This window comes from Echeneis naucrates, chromosome 5, assembly GCF_900963305.1.
Source record: "Echeneis naucrates chromosome 5, fEcheNa1.1, whole genome shotgun sequence".
Lineage (NCBI taxonomy): Eukaryota > Metazoa > Chordata > Actinopteri > Carangiformes > Echeneidae > Echeneis > Echeneis naucrates.
In genome coordinates this window covers 16,063,442-16,084,589 of record NC_042515.1, presented here as the reverse complement: position 1 = coordinate 16,084,589, position 21,148 = coordinate 16,063,442, and the positions used below count along the sequence as shown (strand labels likewise).

The 21,148-nt window shown below is 40.7% G+C and overlaps 1 protein-coding gene across 4 annotated transcripts in view; it reads left to right on the top strand.

Moving 5' to 3' along the window:
- Window positions 1-21,148, top strand: part of cpne5b (copine Vb) — a 107,335-nt gene that overhangs the window by 7,172 nt on the left and 79,015 nt on the right. For all 4 annotated transcript variants that reach the window (XM_029502120.1, XM_029502122.1, XM_029502121.1 and 1 more), the window contains exons 2-3: window positions 19,407-19,447; window positions 19,703-19,749. In XM_029502120.1, the coding sequence (XP_029357980.1) occupies window positions 19,407-19,447; window positions 19,703-19,749 (88 nt within the window). The remainder of the gene's footprint in view (window positions 1-19,406; window positions 19,448-19,702; window positions 19,750-21,148) is intronic.

The following is a 21,148-nucleotide window of genomic DNA, read 5'->3' as shown; positions in this document are numbered from 1 at the left end:
TTTTATACCATTAAAAAGAAAAAAAAAAAAGACAAAAACTCATCATCCCTGCCCCCAAAAACACAATTATTGTGGTGGTGGTGGTGGTGGTGCTGGTGGGGGGGGGGGGGGGTCCATTTTTTAACCACAATACTAAAGATACAGGTTTTTGTCCATCACTCCTCCTGACTCCCAGTACGCCCCTCCAGCTTTGACAGCAGAACTGTTCAGTTGTCAGCATCTTCACAGCCCTGGCTGTAATCAGCTGTGTCAACTCTGCTGCTGAGAATAAACTGTCTCATTCCTGCAGCCACCATATTCTTCCATAGTGATCGCTGCTATTGGTATCAAGCTCATATCTTCTAGCTGTTATGCTTGGGAGAGAGAATACCCATGAAGAAAAATGGCGTCTGGTGTGGCTGTGGTCGACAGCCACTGAACCTAAGTGATGTTAAGGCCAAAGTAAGAAGGGTAATGCTCTCCTCGAGTGTTAATGATGGCTCACTGTCATTCTGGCTTTAGTGGCTGAGAGGCTGAAATGAGGCTTTGATCTGTACTCTCTGGCTGACAGGCTTGCTGGCTGACTGACAAAATTAGAGGAGCCATGGGAAGACAAAGTCAAATTTATCGGTGAAGGACTGGGGGAAGTGGAGGATGACATACACATGCACTCTCTCTCTCTCTCTGTCCTAAATAGCTAAACAGACAACGACCAGTAAACACCTTAGAGTTGTGGAGAGCGGCCTGTGGCATCTGTTTGCTGTCATGAAATGTAATGTTCGCCTGTGAGGCAGATGTTTCTGAATGCCTTGTCAAGGCCAGTTTACATGAGGCACATAAATACAGCAACAACAAATGGTCTATAATTCAATACATATATGACTGCAGTGTTTTGCTGTTGACAACCTAAAAAGCCAATCTTCAAATAAGTTGTGTTATTTGTGAAACTGAGCCGGGTAGTCTCTATTTCGTTTTTTTATCACTTCAGCTTGACATTAAACTTTTATCATCGCTCTGCTCAAGCCCCATGCTATCAGCCAGCTTTCCGCTGATGGATGACGACTATATTGTAGGAGAAAACAAAACACTAAGAGAGTGTAATTGATGTCCACAGAAGCAAAAGGTGTTGAAAAACACCAAGTAGCATGATTTGTCAAAAGACAGAAGTTCAAATCTTGAAGAGAAGCAGCACTGTGCTGGAATAATTGGAGTGAATAAATGCATGACAAAGAAGATAGAAATTCATTTGTATACATAGTATTTCTAATGGGAAGGTGAGAACTTTGCATCTTGAGCTTCTCTCAGGTCGCGGATCAGTGATTTATACACATTTCATCCTCCTGTGTGGAATAATATTTCATCTGCATCATCTGTCTAATTGAGGAGCCATTATTAACATCTGTTCAGGGTGTTTGTCTCAGCTCTGTGATAAGCCTTTTATCAAAATGGCACCAGAATGAAGGATTGCTTTTGGACTCTAATTATGTTATTGTATACTTTGGTTCCTTTGACTTTTCCAAAGGAGCCAGTGACAATGTAAACAATCACAATAGGCCACAAATCTGCAGCCGCTAAATATTATGGAGCTTACAGAAAATAAATAATGCCCGTGAAGAAAACAGAAGCTGTAATTACATGACTTGTGTAATGCTTCGAGATGATTCCCATCGAGAGATAAACAAAAGCCTAAAGAATGATTTTCCATTTTCCCGCTTGAAAAAGATGAGGAGATATACATTGAACTGGCAGACAAACTTTCTAATTTTGAATGAACACTAAATGATACTCTTATTATGGTGCTTGTGCTTCAGCTTTCAGTGCGCTTCACATCTAGACAGATGTATGCATCCACATACAAGCCACTTTAGTCAGACAATGAGTCATAAAAGTAAAAAAGGACATGCACACATCATTAAACTGTGTAAGTCACAGACTGGCTCTTTCCCCTGCGTGGCAATAAATCACTGTTAGTGCTTTATACATGTCTGATATGTGTGAAATTGCATGCAGAACATATGGAAAGCTTTTCCAGCAGAATCATTACAGGGTCACTTTTATCTCCAAAGTCATAGCAAAGACTTACCTGCAAAAGATTTCCATTTGGATTTTTTTTTTTTTTTTTTAATAAAAATTAAAGAAAAATAACAACACACCAAAACCATTTTTTCCTCTTCTTTTTCTTTTTTGAAGAGGACAAGCATATAATCAACCATTTACGGTATGTGAGCCCCACCGACAGTGCAGCAGTGGCACAACATCTGTCCTCACCATAAGAGCCGTAGTAATGGGAGCTTAATAGTTCTCAGTCAAATCCATTGAGGAAGGCGAGTCACAGATGTGGACAGCTACCATCACATCACCATTCAGAGTGCACAGCTTTTCTGCTACTGCTATGAGGTGCTGTATCCTCTTTAAATACAGTTAACTCATTTCTACCTCCAGTCAGTGGTGGAACAACAGCAGGCTTGTTTATAGGTTTTAAGACGCTTAAGCTAAACTTTCTTTGCAGGGACTTTAACTCATGAAATACAGACTTGTTCTAAACATGAGAGGGATCACTGCAGCAGTTATGGCTTTATTTGTCAAAACAGAGTACATGTGCAATTAATTTTAGATGACAACTAATCATCACACACTTCACATATTGTACCTGTGGAGCCATAAAAGCTGATTTCTTGACACTCCACAACAAACTTGCGAGATTACATCTGACGGTATAATTACTCCAGCCCTTTTATTACACAGTTGAGACTGACAAATGAATGACAGGAGTCTAATGCTGGCATTGTTTATATTGCTGGTTTTACCAATTGTGTCAGCATCTTGTGGCGAGCCAGTTAGTTCCCTCCTCAGAGTAGATGTGAGATTGTTTGCCTATTCTGAGCTCACAATGCTATTTCAGCTTCCCCCCCCCCCCAACTGCAGGATGGGATGATTGGGCAAGATGGTCCTATGTGGTACAGCAAAGCTGGAGACGTGTGAAAGTGTGTGGGTGAGATGACTGGATTTGATTATGGAGCTACCAACGCCCAGAGGGAAAATAGATAATGGATGAGTGAAAAATGTGTGTGTCTGTGTGAGTGTGCGTGCATAACTTGTTCTCCTGGCTGCATTCATAAGGATGTGATTGCATTTGTGACAGTTTAGGACAAATATTGTTGTGGACTTGAATTCAAACAAATGACTTTAAGTGTAGCTGTATATACATTTTCTTTCTGTTGACTCTGAAGACAGCCAAGTTCCCTCAAGGTATTACTGCAGTGATAACACTTTTTTTTTACCTCATAGGGTTGGCTGTGATCTTTTTAACTGTGCTTTTCTTTTGTCTGTTAGTAAATAAGTCATTAAGAACTTTTGAGGTGTTGTTTATCTTGTTTTAGAGCTTCTGCAATTTTCATTGGTAGTTATGCCGTTTTAGCCATGCAGCACTGAAATATTGCAACTATAATTGGAAAGATTACCATGAAACATTGCACACACATTCATAGGTCATGGGGGATTGCCAACTGGGGGAAACAGGCAATTGTGTAAGAGCCTCAGATCCCACGGGGCACAAAACAGAATATTAATTCACATTAATAGAGTTTTAATAGTTTAAAATCTGTTTAATTGTTTACATTTTAATTTAATTGTTAAAGAAATTCATTGTAAATGTAAATGTCTATCAAAACATCAACAAAAACAGATCCTGATGTAGTAGGACATTTTTTTTAGGAACATTTCTGAGGAACTAAATGTGCTAATCATCGAAGCTTGCCAGCAACTATCCTGTTAGATAAAGGTTAGAAATGGCTTGCTGTCAAACACTGATGTTGGCTTTTTCTCATGACTAGAATGTTGGTTTATTACAAGTCATGATGCTGTTACCATCAGACAATTGGAAGATGTTAGAACACAACATAAAACAAAAAAATATCAGCCATCTGTATTAAATTGCCTCTATCATTAAATGTTCTGACATCACCTAACCATAAAATCAATGTCATTCAACCCACCTTACCCCCACCTGTCCATACACACAGAGCAGCAGCAGCAAGGATCAGTGTCCATTTGCCCTCTGTAATTAAAGAACTAAAATAGATCTTTTTTATTTTTCAATGCTAAATCTCCCTTGCTTGAAAATGCATCCTTATTAGTTTTGGTACCTGGCATAGTGACTTACACCAATGAGTGTTTCATGTTGTTCACCAGCTGTGTGCCAGTAAGGTTAATTTAGATATTATTCTCGCCGGCTTTAATGTTTTGTGTGCCGCAGTTTTTGGAATAGCTCGAGTAGCTCATTAGCTAAAGGAAGATATCTTAGGGGCAGGCAGAGGAGGAACATCCAACTGTGAGATCCCCAGTCAGTGACCCATTTCACTGAAACAATCACACATTTTACACTGACCTACTTTGAAGTAGTTTTTCTAAAGTTTTTCTCTCAGGATATTATTTTTACAGTGTGGGCTCGCTTTCATTTCTGTTTTGCTGCATTTACTCCCCTATGTAAAAATGTTAAGGCAGTGTGCTGAACCTGACAACTGTCCTTCTTTACATACAAAATCAATGCTGATCTCTATTGAGTAGCAGCATGTAAAGAGCATGTTGTCCTCTCTACCTAAAAGTTCTAGCAGCCAAAAGACATATTCAGTCCACAAGAAAAAAAGAAATAAATAAAAGAAAAAATGGACACAATATGATCAATGAACCAGTTCATCAGGGTCACACTGCTGCCTGCTACCTGACCTCTGTTGACCCGGGCTATGACACAGTCTGTGCTGCTGGAGGGTTTTGTGATGAACCTGAGCTTCTTTGCAAGGCTGCAAGCTTGCTGTGCCTGACAGACTAAGCAGGAATCTCCCCAGAGGAAAATCCTGGCCTGAATAATTCAACGGCTGGTGGGAAAAACGATCCTGCTTGGTTCTGCCATTGATCTATTGCTACAGCATTGCCAGCACCACAGCTTGGAATAAGGAGATTGAGGAGAGCCTTGTTTTTGAATTTTCTATTGCTTGCAGTTTTGCTGTACTGGAGGTGTAACATGGATGTAACACCATTTCTAAATGATTATTATGAATTTGCAAAGGTGGATGTTTATGCCACTACGCAATAAATATTTCTGTTAGCTGAGGAATGAGTCGAATGAAAACAGGACAGTGATGAGATGAACTACTGTGATGAAGGGTGAATGAAATGTATGTATGATGCATCATGCAGCTTGAATAAAATGGTTGTGCGTGGGGTTTAGCCAGACCTTCTCTCCCTCATATATAAACATATTAATGGCCCTCTTCTATTTCCACATTTCTTCTGTCCCCTGCCTTTCCTATTTTCTCCCTTCCCCATCTGTTTACTTCATCTTTTTTTCCCCCATCGTTCACTATTTTTTTTACCACCTCCTCCCTCTCCAAGTCTCTTTTTTTTTTTACCTTGTTCTTCTTCCATTTATTCATTTCCTTGATTTCATCTTACCACCAGTGCTTTTTTATTCTAGAGGTGGTACGAGACTCTCTGCACCACAATCCATTGTAGCTTAAATGTCCTTGAGGGAAGCATTCTGCTTCTGCTTTCCCTCAGTGACAAGCTCAGTTAAGAGCTGAAGTTTTTTAGCATCTCGATCATAAATGTAACTTTCATAAAATGCATCTGGAATGGGCTTGTAATGCTAATGATTTGTCATACATACGTGGATCAAACCATGAATCTATTGTCATGATGCATAGTTTTTGCAGTGAAATCTGTTTGTATTTGGTTTAATTAATACATATTTATGTCCTGAGTAGAGTAATACATACTGTGCCCTTTTCTTCTTCCCCTGCTGAACATCTCCCCCCTGAATATCAACTGATTATTATGGTGTTTCAGCTATAAGATGAAATTACCATGAGAACTTTTTGATAAATAACTGTCAGCGGTGACCTCAGCGACAAACAAGTTTTGTCTCCTGTGACTGCACCACAGGAACAGGCACTAAACCTGCCTCTCTCTGTGACTGCAGAAGAAAATGTGTGGGTTGTATTTGCTATAGTTTAATAGAGCACAGACATGGCATTACAAAAATGAGCAGCACACAAGGAAAGCTGAGAAATGAAAGACAATCTAGCGATAAGATCATGCTGCAAAATCCATCAACATGTTGTTATGAGACATGAGTACGCTGAAATAATTTCCATGTGGAGTTTGTGGGTCAGAAAACTCTCATGCATGTTGATCACAACTACAGAACAGTAACGTTTAGGGGCTATGATCAGACACACCAGCTGAAGTGCACAAAACCATTACACAAAGTGTCTATAGAGGGATGTTGAACACTCAGTGGCCATTTTATTCTGTGTTTTTAATGTAATACAGTTCAGCTCAAGAGCTCTGATGTAAATTCTGGCTTTGACTGTGACAAAATAAATGCTTGAACCTATGTTTAGACATTTGTTTAGCCAATAATCACATTACCTAGCACCAAATCATAACAGAGTTACTTCAAGGCATTTTACATATAGAGCAGGCCTGGAGCAAACTCTTGATAGACTCATTTAGCGACCCAATAAATGCCTCCATGAGCAAGAACTTCAGTGTCATCAGTGGCAAATGGTGGGTCAAACAACACTGGTAGGTATTACCTCAAGATTCTTGCAAGTGTCATGAGTGTCACAGAGATAAAAAAGCATAAGGTCACTCGGAGAGTACAGCTTCTACCCCGGTCTACTTCCACCACAAACTGGCAGCAGGGGTCTGTCTCCTTGAGATTTTGAAAGGAGGCGTCTGCCTTAGGGTGCCAGTTGAATGTTACTTTAACTGATGTGAGAGAGGTGACAGAAAGTGGCTACCTTCTGCTGTATGTGCTCTTTAAAGTCTCTGGAAAAAAAATGTGAATATCGTCCAAACATACAAACACAAATAGCATATCTCTGAGCACATCATTGACTGGGCATTGGAAAACAACAAGGGCATTAGCGAGTCCAAAGGGGATCACCAAATATTCTAAATGGCCGAGAGGAGTTTTGAAAGCAATTTTCCACTCTTCCTAATCCTTAGAGGTGAGGAGGAGGGCTAGATAAATGCTGCAGCAAGTGAGTCAGAAATATATCTTTCCATGGCCTCACGTTCAGGCATGGTGATGTCGCACAGCTTGCTGGATGGCAGTCGACCCGGGGACAAGATCAGTAGCGCAATCATAGGGACTCTGAGGCGGAAGGGAAAGGGCACAGTGTTTGCTAAAAACGTCCTGAAGGTGATGGTACTCAAGGGGCACAGACGATAGGTCTAAGGGCTCAGGGGTGACAGAATGATAACGGTGTGGTGGAGCAAAGGCAGTGTGAGTGGCAAACCAAACTCCAATTGGTTGTAGAGGGTGAGGACCAGTCTATGTGTGAGTTGTGAGTGGTGAGCCAGGGTATACCGAGGACAAGTGGACTATGAGAAGCGGAAATGATGAGAAGGGGGAGTGACTCAAGGAGGTTACCAGAGAGCCGGGGCGAAAGGGGAACGGTATGACGGGTGATACGGGAGAGGAGTCTGCCATCCATAGCGACTACCTCTCTGGGTTCATCCAGCCTCACAGTGGGGATCTCTGCCTGCGCAAAAAATGCAGAGTCAATGAAGTTATTGTTGGTTCTGGAGCCAATCAGGATTTGGAGAGAATGAAATGTTTCCTCATGAGAGACAGTATCTTTCAGGGTAAGGTGGTTGGTGGGGGTCTGTGGGACAGTAGAACAGCTCACCAGGGCCGACCCCCATGCCCTGATGAGCCTCTTCTTTTACGCTTTGCTGAACAGGAAGCAAGGAAATGGCCGACAAGGCCATGTTAGATGCAAAGGCGCAGGTTCACTCTGTGCTGAATCTTGACTAGCGTAAGCTTCATCCTGCCCAGTTGCATGGGCTCACTGGGGGCTGAAACTGGGGATGGAGCCGGAGAAACATTGGTGGAAGCTGCGGTGGAGGAGCAGAGCCCAAAGGAGGGTGGTGGAAGGGGCTATGGAAAGCCTGCAGGAGGGGACCTCTCCTGTCTGGCCTTCACATAACTGGTGCCTAGGCAGATGGCCAGGAAAATATGCTCCTCCAGAGACGAGGTCTCATTGCGAGTGGCTAGCTCGTCTTTAAGAGCTTCCCAAGGGCTTGTAGGGGACAGTTGTTCTGCCCACTGTCTACAGCCAAAATCTGAAAATCTATAGAAAAATCTGCTACACCAGCTGACCCAGGCGAAGGGAAAGGAGACACTTAGCGACTTCCTCATTACATAACGGGCGATTGGTCAGAGAGGTTGCAGGCTTATAATTTCACCACGATATTTACACCTGGCAGAGACAATGTCGTGGCCGACCTGCTCTCCAGAACCACGCCCATTTCTGCGCCGAACATCGCCCAAGTCTCCTCAGAGCTGGAGCTGATTCTCATGTTGCATGAACCCCTCCAGGCAGCTGTTTCCCTGCAGGAGCTCCAAGCAGCATCTGCACAGGACCCTGTGTTTACTCAGCTTCACACTTTTATCCAAAAGGGTTGGCCCGCCAGGGTGCCGGAGGAGATAGCACTTTTCCACCGTGTAAAAGGTGACCTTTCCTGTTGGAATAATGACTGCATGGCGAGAGGGCTTTGTACAGTGATCGCTAGTGCCTTGAGGGCACACGTCCTGGCCATGGTTCATGATGGTCACTGAGGCATCTTGAGGGTTAAACAATGCTGCAGGTGCCTAGTTTGGTGGCCAGGCATTGACAGGGACATTGAGACGATGGTGAAGGACCGTACAGCTTGCCTCGCCAGTGGAAAGACCGGCCTGGCCCCACCTCTGCCTTTGCAGCCCCGTGGACCCACATCCAGTTGGACATCTGTGGTGAACTTCATGGCACCCCTCAGCACCAACATTTCCACCTGGTGACCTGGTGGGTCTGTCACCAACCAGGACTTCCTCTCCTCCCTGTTTGCCCGCTGGGGTGTGCCTGATGCCATCATCAACGATAACAGCCCGCAGTTCATCTCAGCGGACTCTCAGAGGTTTAACCAGACACTCAAGAACGGGCTGAGAGCACACCTGGCAGATTACCTCCCATTTGCATCAGCATTGCAGAACACCTTATGACATTAAAGGGCGGTGCCACACGTCACAACAGGCAGTTTCCCCAGCCCTCTTGATGCTGGGATGTGAACTTCAACTTCCCCTGGATCGTCTACATCCTACGAAGGAAGACACTCCAGCGGCGAAGCCCCTCACCAGCGACAGAGTAGCGGAGAGGCAACACAGCATTAAGCAGCGCTTTGACAGGGTGCGTCAGGTGAAATGTCCCGCACTCACAGTGTCAGACTGGGTCCGAATCTATCGATCCATCAGACCAGGTGGCTGCAGCTGATCTGTGTCACATGGATGGGGACTGGGACTTTCCTCTGGTGCAGCCAGCAGCCCCGGCCCCCAGCCCCACCAGAACCTGATGCACCGGCTGAACCCCTGCAGCCTAGGTCCCGTCCTGCCCGGGCTCACCAGAGGCCCCCTTACCTCAGAGACTATTTTTTAAGTTCCTCACCTATTGTAGACTACTGCATAGCCTGTCATGTGGAAGAACAATCCACAAGTCTATAAACTATAAGGCGGGTAAGCTGGTCTGCCCGTTTTATCCGGTCAAGTTGGTTGTGTTCGGGCCTCAGTAATGTTCCTTTGCAACTTGTTTCAAGTCTGTTTTGCACTTTTGCTACAAAATGTAAGTCACGACAGCGTGACATTACTGCCGTAAAGTGTGTCCTGTAGAGTTCAATATATAAATGGCCGCTGAGAAAAATAAAACACAGTGAGCACACACAGTCGTGCATTATTAAACATAACAAGTAGGCTCATAATAAAGGCTACTGTGGAGCTGTCAGTGGAGTATATGGGAGGTTGTTGGTGGAACACTGGGACACACTGGTTTATAAATTGTTTGCATGTCCCTACATCCCCTGAATACCTAGCAGGGGGATGAAGGGCTCCAGAGGAAGGTGGTGAGGGCTTGCTGACGCAGCCGGTAGAGCTGGTGCAGCTGTAGAGGAGCGTCAGTCAGCTTGAGGCTGGAGCGCTGGGCTGATAGTTGCTCCATGCCATTGCCCAGCTGAACCACACTGCTTCTGAGGTGACTGAAACACACAGCCACCTCATGCAGCGCTCGTCCGTGCTACGCCAAGAGAGTGCCCTGAGCCGCGAGCGTCTGATGTCCAAGTGGCCAGAGTATTCTGTCATGGTTCACCAAAACTGGACCCCAATGCAGAAACAGATTAGGTAAAACCAAGTCCCTATTAACAGTCAAATTTCAACAAAAATAGCCCATGTAGATAACGGTGGCAATACGCAAACAGCAAACAAACAACAACAAAAAGAGGAAACGGGGACTGAGCTTGACGTTCCAAAGCCATAACAGAGAAAGATGACAAAAGGCGAGGCTGAACAAACAAGGAGGGGCAGAGGGGCAGAGGAAGCAGGAGCACAGAGAACAACAGGGCAGGCAAAACAAAACAACCAGACAAAATATGAACCATGACAGAACGCACCCCAGAGGAACTCAAAGGAAAAATAGTGCGCAAACAACTTACTAAATCTTTTTTACGCAATTTCAGTTTTGTTTATTATTCACTCGATGAATCTGCAGGTGAACTACCCATTACTGTTTTTTTGTGTTTTGCAAAAAAAAAAAAAACCAGACACACACACACGCAAACACCCCCACACACACCTTCCCCCAAGTGTGTTGTGCTACATTGTGCATTGTGTACAGGCAAGAGGTCACAAAGCCCGGGCTCTATGAATACAATATGGACTCATTCGACACCCACAAACTATCCTTGCACCAGAAAAATACACCCTCGATATCGACCTTTAACCCCTTGATGCAAGGATAAATTTCACAGTCTTTTCTTGGATGTAAATTTCTGGAGAATACTGTGCTGAGATCATTGTTGGAGTGTGTACAATAATGTGAGCCTTTGTGCGTTAACCGGAGGTGCATGAGTGTCAGTAAGATTTTACAGCAGCTATGGACCAGTTGTGGGAAATGAATTCCAAACAGACATGATACAATTCAGTGCGATTAAGTAAATCATCTGGACTTATTTCATTGGTAAGCAGCAGAAATGAATTTGAGTTGAATATCAACGAGCTCCCAGAGTTTCAGTTATTAGCCCGTGACAGACTATGAATGCTGACTTGTGCTATTTTCCAAGTCAAGAATCCCTTCAGCTCCACTTGCATGTCTTGCACCGCCTGTTCAAAAAGAACCACTCATCTCCACATATTTATCATCCTTTTTTCAACCCGCACTCATCGCAGTTAGAGTTGGAGGAATCTCCTGCAAGTTGGTGGGAAGGAGCAGTCTAATTATTGTGGTTTGTGTCAGATCTCCGTAAATAAAGTCGGTCTGTGAGTCTGTCAAAAAGGCGTTTGTTTCTTCTCCCTGTGCAAGAGGAACGCCGTTATACTCCGTCTATTTCTGATCTAATCTCAGAAGACTTCATTTTTCTCCCTCACTCTCTCTCCTTCTAACTCCACACACATTCCCTGATGCTCTCCTCTCATTTCCTTGTTCTTACATTTGATTTTCTCTTACACTCCTGCTCCCTTGATTTCAGAAATTCCCTTGAGAACGGAGACGTACCCAAACCCAGCCCCCGCTTCCTCCGCACATCTCAGATCTTTTCATAACTTCATTTGCATAAAGGAAGTTGTGTTTCGGGAAGTTAGTTTGAAATTCCCTTCAGTATTGCCAGTCCCTTTGAAAAGTATTACATAACACGTAATGCAAATCAGGTGACACTTCGGAAATATTTCATGTCATAACTGTAGTTTTACTATGCCACAGCAAAGAGCAGATTCTCTTTCAAGCACATTTAAAACTACCCCACATCTAATTGAAAACATAATTTTTCATCGTCCTGGTGAAATGTTGGAGCAATTTTTTGCAATTCATCAAATTTCTTTACAGTCTTTCTTTTTCAGCTTTGCTCAGCAACGTACAAATCAAATGATTAGAGACTTCTTTCCAAGCTACAATCCTGCTGACAGATTATTTCTACTTTGTGGGAGAAGTATCAGGAGATTTCAATGTTAACATGAGAGGACTGTATTTTAAAGTAATTACCATAGTCTGCAGTCCTGCAGCCGTATTCTCTTTGAAAACCATTTTCAAAGTGCTAAAATTAAGAATATTAACTTCAGTTTAACTTTTTTCGGACTCATTTGAGAATTGCCATGGACCCTTTGCGACAAAAGTCAACAGTTTTGAAATGTTGCCTCTGCTGTTTCGGTTTCTCATTAGGACAGTTTAATTTCGGGTAAGCTTTACTTCTGCATTTAGGGCAGGATTGTTGTTTTCTTGGGGCTGCTGCATCAGAAGACATGCTTTGGGGGTTACACTTGACACAGGATAATAAAGCAATCACCTTGATGAGGTTTTTGTTTTAGCAGACCTAATTTTTAAGTGCACTCAGCTTGAACTCTTGGCTATGTGTTGGTTCTTGAACCTTTGTGCACACACACAGAATATATATATGGCTATGTAGTATTAAAAACATTTTTAAAAACTCTGTAAAAATACTCTTACAGACTAGATTGGAATGAATCCCTGAATAATGTAACTGCTAACATCTGTTTTTGTTCTGCTGTTTGCGGTCAACATGCCTGCAGTGAAAAAGGTCTGTTACACCAGGTCTGTGCAACTTTCATTCACATAAATGCATTCAGCATGCCAAAGAAAAAAAAACAATGCATAAATTTTTCCTGGCAAACAGAATGTACAGTATTTGATGTGTTCTACCTACGTATATGCAGAGCTGGTGCAAGAAACAAAAGAAAGCCTGTCAAAGAGAAAGGCAAATAAAATCAAAACAAGCCTCAGGAGGAACAAAACACTTCTTTGAATCATTGCCAACGAAAAGGTTTGTCAATGCATTTGTGACATTGCTTCATTGAATTTAATAGATTGTGCAAGTGTTCAAAGCTTTGAGGAGATGCATACTGTATGAATCGTTTAAAATGTCCTCATCCAATAATATGCGATCATTAAAATGCTCCAATGACTTATTTTTAAAAAGAGGGGTCTGAAGTATAGCATCACATTAATGCATCTCACATCTTCAGACATAATAAAGATGGCTTCGTTTTACACTAGTTACCTTAAAAAAATAAGCCTGTCATTGAAGTGTATACGTGAGATTACATACATAAAACATCCTTCATATCATTACTTGTTTCCCTGAGTAAGGAGCATGATGGACACGTTGTCCCTTACCGGCTCTGGATTCAAACCGCAGTCCTTTTTGCCTCTATGGAGTTTGCATGGGTTCATTACATGGGTGGGTATGTTGGCTAATTGGTGATGCAATATTTCCCATAGGCGTGAATGTGAATGATTGTATATATGCTGATCCGGTGATGGATTGGTGGCCTTCATGCCCAGTGTCAGCCTGGATCTTATTCCTGTTTCCCATGCAACCAAAACACTTTTTCCGAAGGTTTAATTTTCAGGTTTCAAATGTAATGACGCAAAACGTTTCTGATTATTCAATAGGACTTGACCCTTCAGAGTAAATGAGAGCTGCACTCTGTTGGCCTCTTCACTTTTTCTTGTGCCTTCTTTTGTAGTTTGGTTCTATGAATTCATTTGTAATGTTAGATATGGAAATGCTGGGCTTTTCTTTGATGGTGGTAAACACCATGATGACCACTATTCATTTGATCTTTGCAACATCGAAATCATGCAGCATTGCATGTATTAGTGAGACCATTATATGTACCAAAATAACTGTAGTAGTTTGCTGTGGATGAAATCTTAGTACATCACCATAGTAACTATCTATTCTGTATCTATTATGCTCTATGGAAAATCTATTATTCTGTATAGAAAATCATATTCATATCTTTAGAAAAAAAGAAAAAGGCCCATCTTCCTTGGCAATTATCGTATATTTCTAAAAACATGGCTCTATCACTCTGAGTGGGCCTTGAGCAATAAAACTGCAGCTGGATCAGCAGGCTTTATTCCTCAAAGCAGAAAAACTATTGAGACATTAAGTGGATGTACCATGTTTAATTTAGAGACTGAGAGAATCGTCGTACACAAAGCAGCATTATTTACAGTTCATCTTAACTAACTTATTCAGACATACAGTATAATGTTAGAGACATTGATATATTGATACATTTTCACAGTGTGGACTGCAACCTGTTTTGGCTTCAGCATGAGGGTCATGGATGAGCGCACAGATGAAGCCATTTTTTTGTGAATGCTGCCATGTGACTGACTGGGAGAGAGTGATTTAATCCAGCTGCTGGTCACATCTAAAAATATATGTGTTGACTGAATGAATGTTGGAAAATAAAAGAGCAGTGGCACAGGGATGAAAGCAATTTGAGCTACGCTTAACATGAGAGATAATGGAAAGACCATTAGTGGGATGATACACAGCCAGCAGATAAACAGGAGGTGGAAATGACAGAGACAGAGAGGAGGCAGTGGTGGGTGACACAGTTTGGGCTGATTCATTTTAGACCAGTGCGCAGGGAAAAAAAAACATGAACTCAATTGGGAACGAGTGGGAGAGCAGGGGGAAATTTCTGCTATAATTGGTTGAATCTTTGAGTGGTTGAGTGATAATGTCTGTATAGTACACACTGAACTGAAAAAAATGCAAATTCTGGAGACTGCTGTTATTCTAATGAGCAAAGCAACTACTATAAAAATGTGTTTCAGTGAGACATTGAATCCCAAAATAAACCAAATCAAATGTTGTAGAATTCCTGTGTGTTATCTACTCAGATGGAAACCTTTGATTTTCCTCTCCAGTGCCGACAAATAGAGCTGGGCAGGTGCTTTTGAAAAATTCTTTGCCATTTGCTTGTGTGCTCAAACGAACTTATTCCGAGCAGGAAAATTCTCTTTGGTGTCTTCTCATTTGTGATGATGATGATGTTACGAGGTTGACATGAGACATGTAGAACCAGAAGCTCTACATATAAAAATACAAAAAAATGAAAGGTCAGGGCCAACACTATCTTCATTAGCATTCATGAATGATATTTATACAAGTGAGAAATTAGTGCTCCCCTCTGCATGTGTGTCTTATTAAAGAAAAAGGGAAAATGAATGAAAGAGTTTGGTTTGGTTTTTTTGAATTTCTGACTTGTTATAACATACAATGATATACCACAGCTATAATATACAACGGCTCAGTAAACAGCAGAGAGTGTAAATAGTAGAAAGAATATAAGAGAATATGTTAGTATTCCATTTTTTTCATGTATCACATTTAGTAATCCAACAGTCCTCACATCATCCTGACCTCTAACTCTTAACTCTTTGACACTGCATTTCTTTAAAAAAGAAATAAGCATGTGCTTGGAGTTCTGTCAAATTTAGACAACCGCTGCACTAAGGAATTTGAACCCACACGAAGTAAAATAATTATTATGGACACAGAAAGCAGCTGCGTTGAGAGAAATGTGAGAGTACATGTTTTTAATTAGGACTTATAAGCTTGTGTTTATGACATTGGAAGTCCTGGACATGGTGTACTTGCTGTTCAAGTTATTAAGCTGTGAGGACCCAGTAGCTGCCCTTCATGGTTTTTGTACTAAATGAGATTCATTTGGTACAAATTGATTCTGAATATTGAAAGCAAAATGTAACGACAGAGCTGATTGCAATTTGAACCAAACTTAATATTGAACATTTTAGTTTGAATAAGAACGGGTCACATCTGTGTTTTTTGTTTGAACAAGTGAGTCTTTACATACAGAACACCAGTCAGTGACTTATTAGTCACACAGTTTTAGAGATGTGATTCAGCATTTAAGAAAATTTATGCTGTTTTATGATGCCGGACATATTTACTTGGGGACTGACATTGAACAGTAACAATGCAGCAGAAACATCACTTTATTTGCTGGATGGAAAGAGTCCAAATGTATCTGAACGAATATTTGGAAAGGGGCTGAATAAATAAACCTGAATAAAACATCCAATTACAAGATGTTTTCCAAAGTCCCTTTCACGATTTTTGATTAAGGTGGAATGACTTAAAGTCAGTGTACAAGTCTGTTTTCTGGTTTATTAATTTAAAAATTAATATAATAATTATAAAATTATATAATAATCTTGCTCTCACAGAATAATGTCATTACTGGTTTTTAATTTAGGTCAAACTGTAATGAAAATACAATCTCCTCTATTACTTTTGTTTTAAATGCTGCAACAATTCAGTCATAGTCATTATCACCATCATCAAAATGAGCTGGTGCTGTCTTTGTAACTTTGAACATCAGCTGAAACAGAGGCTTTCAGAATTTTATGCTTTTTCTTTGTTTTTTCCAATCAGCGTCTCCCCTCGCTCTTGAAATCTATTGGAAGGAGAGAGGAGAAAATACAGGAGCAGAGAAAAGATCAAAACATATCTAGGCTGATGAAAGAATACATCAGAAGATTTATGACATCAGAAATGGCAGAAGGAAATGAGGGAAGACAGAAACAGAGAACAGGAGTCAGAGAAACCGGCATGCATTTGGCATTTTGAGTGAGGGCTCTCATGTCACTGTAGTGAGTGAGCGAGCAAAAGAAAACATGAAGGGTAATAGTTTTGGGCGCATACTGGCCTCTGGCAGGCATTTTGAAAAGGTCAGGCAAGCACGATGGAGGTGTAACATTGACACTGAAAAACACAAGTTCAGGTTGAGAGATTAAGAGAGGCAGATCTATAGAAAACGCATTAAAGTGGTGCTCGGGAAGCGACAGTAAAAGGCATCAAGCAAAAAAAAAAAACCGAAACAAACAAAAAGCTGAATAAAATAAAAATTCCTTCCTCAACCTCTGTTTTCATGTGTGATGGCAGTCAGCCAGACAGTCAAAGAAAGGATGTTACAGACACATCAGGTGAGCCAAGATCCCGAAAGGATGAAAATCTTTTTCTGCCTGATGCAGTGAATTTAGTACTAGTTAAAACTCACTTTGAATTTCATCATCCGCATCATCAAATGGATCAGACCTGATTCACGTTTACATTTCCTTCAGGATTAATTAAGTATCCATCTATCTATGTCACCTAATAACACAACTTACATTCACCCAGATATCCATATCTGTGGCAGTAATATGTCTGCAGGGTTTTAACTTCTGTTATACCAAGTGTGATGCTTATTTTTTATTTTTTTATTTTGAACACAGAAAACATGTTCCACAATTAATACACCGCACACTCCAAAAGGGGTGACCACAGCTCCCAAAGTGATTAACTGCTCTGTGGTGTCTCAGATAAAAGACTTTTGCATCTCTGGGCCCACAAGTATTGTAATGAATAACAATTGTATATCCAAAGGCTTGTAAGGCAAACCAACACAATTAAAAGCTTTGTATGTTTTGCGAAAATAGTTCAAATAGTTTTGAAACAAAATATCAAAAACATCTAAAGCCACTTAGGAGACCTGAGGGACAGGTTGAATAAATCCTCTAAAATTAGCAAAGAAAATAACAGATATTCCTCTGAGCAGCATGTGATCTGAGCCTACTGTCTCATCTTCCACATGTCATTCTTTTCATGCAAGAAGCAAATATTAGCATAGAGAAACTATTTTCACAGAAGAGCATGTTCCACAGATTGACAGCGACTGTAAGGTGGAGTAGGACAGATAGGCGGAAGAGCTCACAGTGTGAAAGAGACCACTCATACTGACCTTTTTGGTGTTGTCTTTCTCCTCACACTTCACACACATATAATTTTCTGTCTCCAGCCTTTCATGGAATTTAATGGTGCGAGCACTAATCAAATGTCAGGTCAGATGATTCCTTTAGAAAAGTGATCTGTGATAGTTAGCTCCTGACAATAAATGTCAGGAGCTAACTACATAATTAATGGAGAAATTGATGGTACTCATTACAATAAAAAAAAGGACATATATTTAAATCTGCTTGTCCCCAGAGACCGCCACATATGACTAAGTTGACTAAGTCAAGTCGACACACTGTAATTGTCCAAAGATCAAATCTTAAGCAAATTTTTGTTATTTTGCAAATATAAAAAAAGCTTAAGTTGAACACTGCATGTCTTCGTAAAGAGATGTGTATTGCAGGTGTTTGGAGGGCTGAAAGAGACTGCCATTGTTTTTCTGCATTGATGTGCTCCTTCAATGTTTGTGCTAGCACATTATAGAAATCAGACAAACAAGAGACACAAAAAACAAATCTATACTGTCATCTCCAGCCAAGTAGTAAGACTACCTTTAAGCGGCATGGAATTATTGATCAAAACCAAATGGAAATATTGATTTAAACTTCCTTTGCATGTGTATCACGAATGCCGGGTTGTCATCGCCATAGTGTTGTTAGTTGTCTGTTTCTCTTGAAGATGTAGTGTACTCTAACAGAAGTTGTAGCTCCGACAGTTGTGCTGTGGAATATACAGGATGAGTTTTATCATCATGTATCCATCCTACATTTGTGATTACAGCTTCTCCACAGCCATACTACACCCACCAAGGTGCTTCCACTTAGGTTTGTAAATGAGGCCTCTTCTGTTTTGTTGCACCTATTAGGTGATGGATGCCTCTTGTCTTTCTCATTACTTTGTAGGGATTTGTGACCTTCCAGCACATTGCAGCTCCACCCAATGTTAAGGTGTGCAAGACGCACAAACAGCATATAAACTGCTTGTATTGACGTAGCTCTTCAACTTCTCTAACAATGCACTATTTGCTGGACGTTTCTTTTCTACTTGTTCTCTACGGTCTAATAGAGTACAACTCTGGCCACATATTTCTGTGAAAAAAAAAACAACAACTTTTTGTTTTAACCTGGCTGTGCAACAACTCAGTGGTAGCTCATAATTACCCAAAGCCTTCCCAAAATGCACTTATGGAAAATGTTAAACTTTTATTTGGATTCGCAACACAGGAAACCACTGTTCAATTTCTGCTTTAAATGGAATTTTGTTTCAAAAAGGGTTTTTTGCTCAAGAAGAGAAAATCCAACAATAAAGACTTTTTTTTTTTCTTCTTTCGTTGAATTTTGGATCACATACCCCTATTTTTATTTCGTCTTCTGTGTTTTTCTTTTTTTATTTATTTTGTTTCCTTGAGCTATTTGGAGGGTGTCATGTTAGCTTTTGATGCAAAGTGTCGTGGTGAAAAATGTCCCGAGAGGAGTTCTCATCACTTTACAGATGCAAGCTTTGTATGTTTCATATTAACCTTCTGTCAGATGGAGGATGAGTTGGGATTGACAGAAAGCTAACAAGTTAACAAATATGTTTAACTACTGCAAACAGATTTTGCTGTATTATTAATGATTTTGGAGGAAAGGATTTGAGTTGTAATTATGGTTTTAAAACCATTGTTATTACATGTATACCTGCGGAAAACAAATCAAACGGCACCAGTGAAAGTGAAATGATCCTTTCAGACCTGAAAGCAAGTTGTTTGTATAAGTAACCATTGTTTTTCTGTTTTTATTTTCCAGAAATCTACTGGACAAAGACACATTTTCCAAGTCAGATCCATGTGAGTATGCTGCAGAAACGGAGTCCCTGTCAGTGTTGTCTTTGTTTGTTTTTGTGGATTTGTTGGCGTGTGATTTGGGAAACCCTTGTTTGGCTTAAGGTTTTTTCATTTTACTGGAGCTAAAACCTTCACATTGATTTCCCATTCTGCACCTGCCTTAATTTCTCTGATTCTGAATTCTGTCATTTCTGGGTCATTTTCTTTCCTTTTAAAATATTTCATCTCTTTTTGTCTTCATCTGATGCTTTCTCACAGTATGTGTGCTGTATACACAAGGTGTGGAAACAAAACAATGGAGAGAGGTGAGTACATACACGCACTCACATAAAAAGAAGAAATGACTCATGCACAGTTAAGATTTTTCTGTGTCCACCATGTATTTGTGTTTTTGCGTGTGCGTCCATAGGGCAGAGTGTTGTTGTTAAGATCTTTTCGACAGTGAACGTCCAGTATTTGACTTTAACAATTCATTAAAGCAGTTCTGCTTTGAGTTGTCAGAATATTCCAGGAGATATTCTCTAATTGGAGACTTAAACCAACAAAGAGAAACCCTCCCAATGTAATGATCAACATGTTGACATTTGGGAGACTAAACAGCACACTGGAGAGGCATTCAGTCAGCTCACACTGCCTGGTTTGGTTTAGTCTGTTCATCAATACCATCCATTTTCTCTGTTCATTGCTCCATTCTATCTGTTCGTCCACCACTTATTTTCTTTTGCATGGAATAAATGAGATGAGGCACCAATAGCATTACTATTAAAGATGAAATCTCTACCTTCTCTTTACAGTAATGAGAGAATTGTGTCCCTGTTTCAACTAAACATTAGGGAGGGTTTTATGGGAAACTCCCATTTATTTGTGCAAGTCATTGTGACTCTAATATGGCCGACAAGGATTAGTAATGAGCTCCATAAAAGACTTCAGACCTGTGTGTCTGGACCTCCACTGTTGTCCAAAACTTATTAAAAACACATTGGAGAGCCACACTCGATGGCAGTGTCCCACATTTTGAGCCAATCTCAGATACATTTTACTGCTAATGTAAATACTCAGTAGGGCAGCTGATTTGTATTAATACACAATGGAAAGTAGTTCCCAATGAATACACCATTGTATTTCCTCCTCTTCGAGTAATGTAGGCTCAGTTCCTTTGGAAATTATTAAGCATTAAAAGATATGAAACAACATATTTTCCAACATCATTAAGGATTTATGCATTTAGAAAACAGGAAATAATTGTTTTGGGAATAAGGGCCAAGAAATGCTAGCGAAGATAATTTGTCCTATAGACTGACTCATTTTAGTCTTTTAATGAGAGTTGTTGGTAACAAAAAATACATCGATGGTCCATCAGTTAAACTGCTTCAAGATACTAAGCTTCATGGTGCCTTTCAAAGCAACTGACATAAAACATAAATGGACGGAGACAATGGGGGACCAACCTAATCCCTGTGGGAATTCGAGACGAAGCACATACAAAACAAAGCAAGCAGTATACATACCAAAAATAGATTTCCTTTAGGAAGTGCACCAAAAGATGAAACATTTCTCAGTCACAGAAGATGGCAAAAGACCACGACAAACACTTTTGCTTTTGCCCATATGGCTTATTTTGTATCTGTGAGTAACTGAAGCTCTAGAAGTTCTGTTTTAATTTTATGTGTGTCTATTTGTACATTTGTGTTTGTATATTTCCAT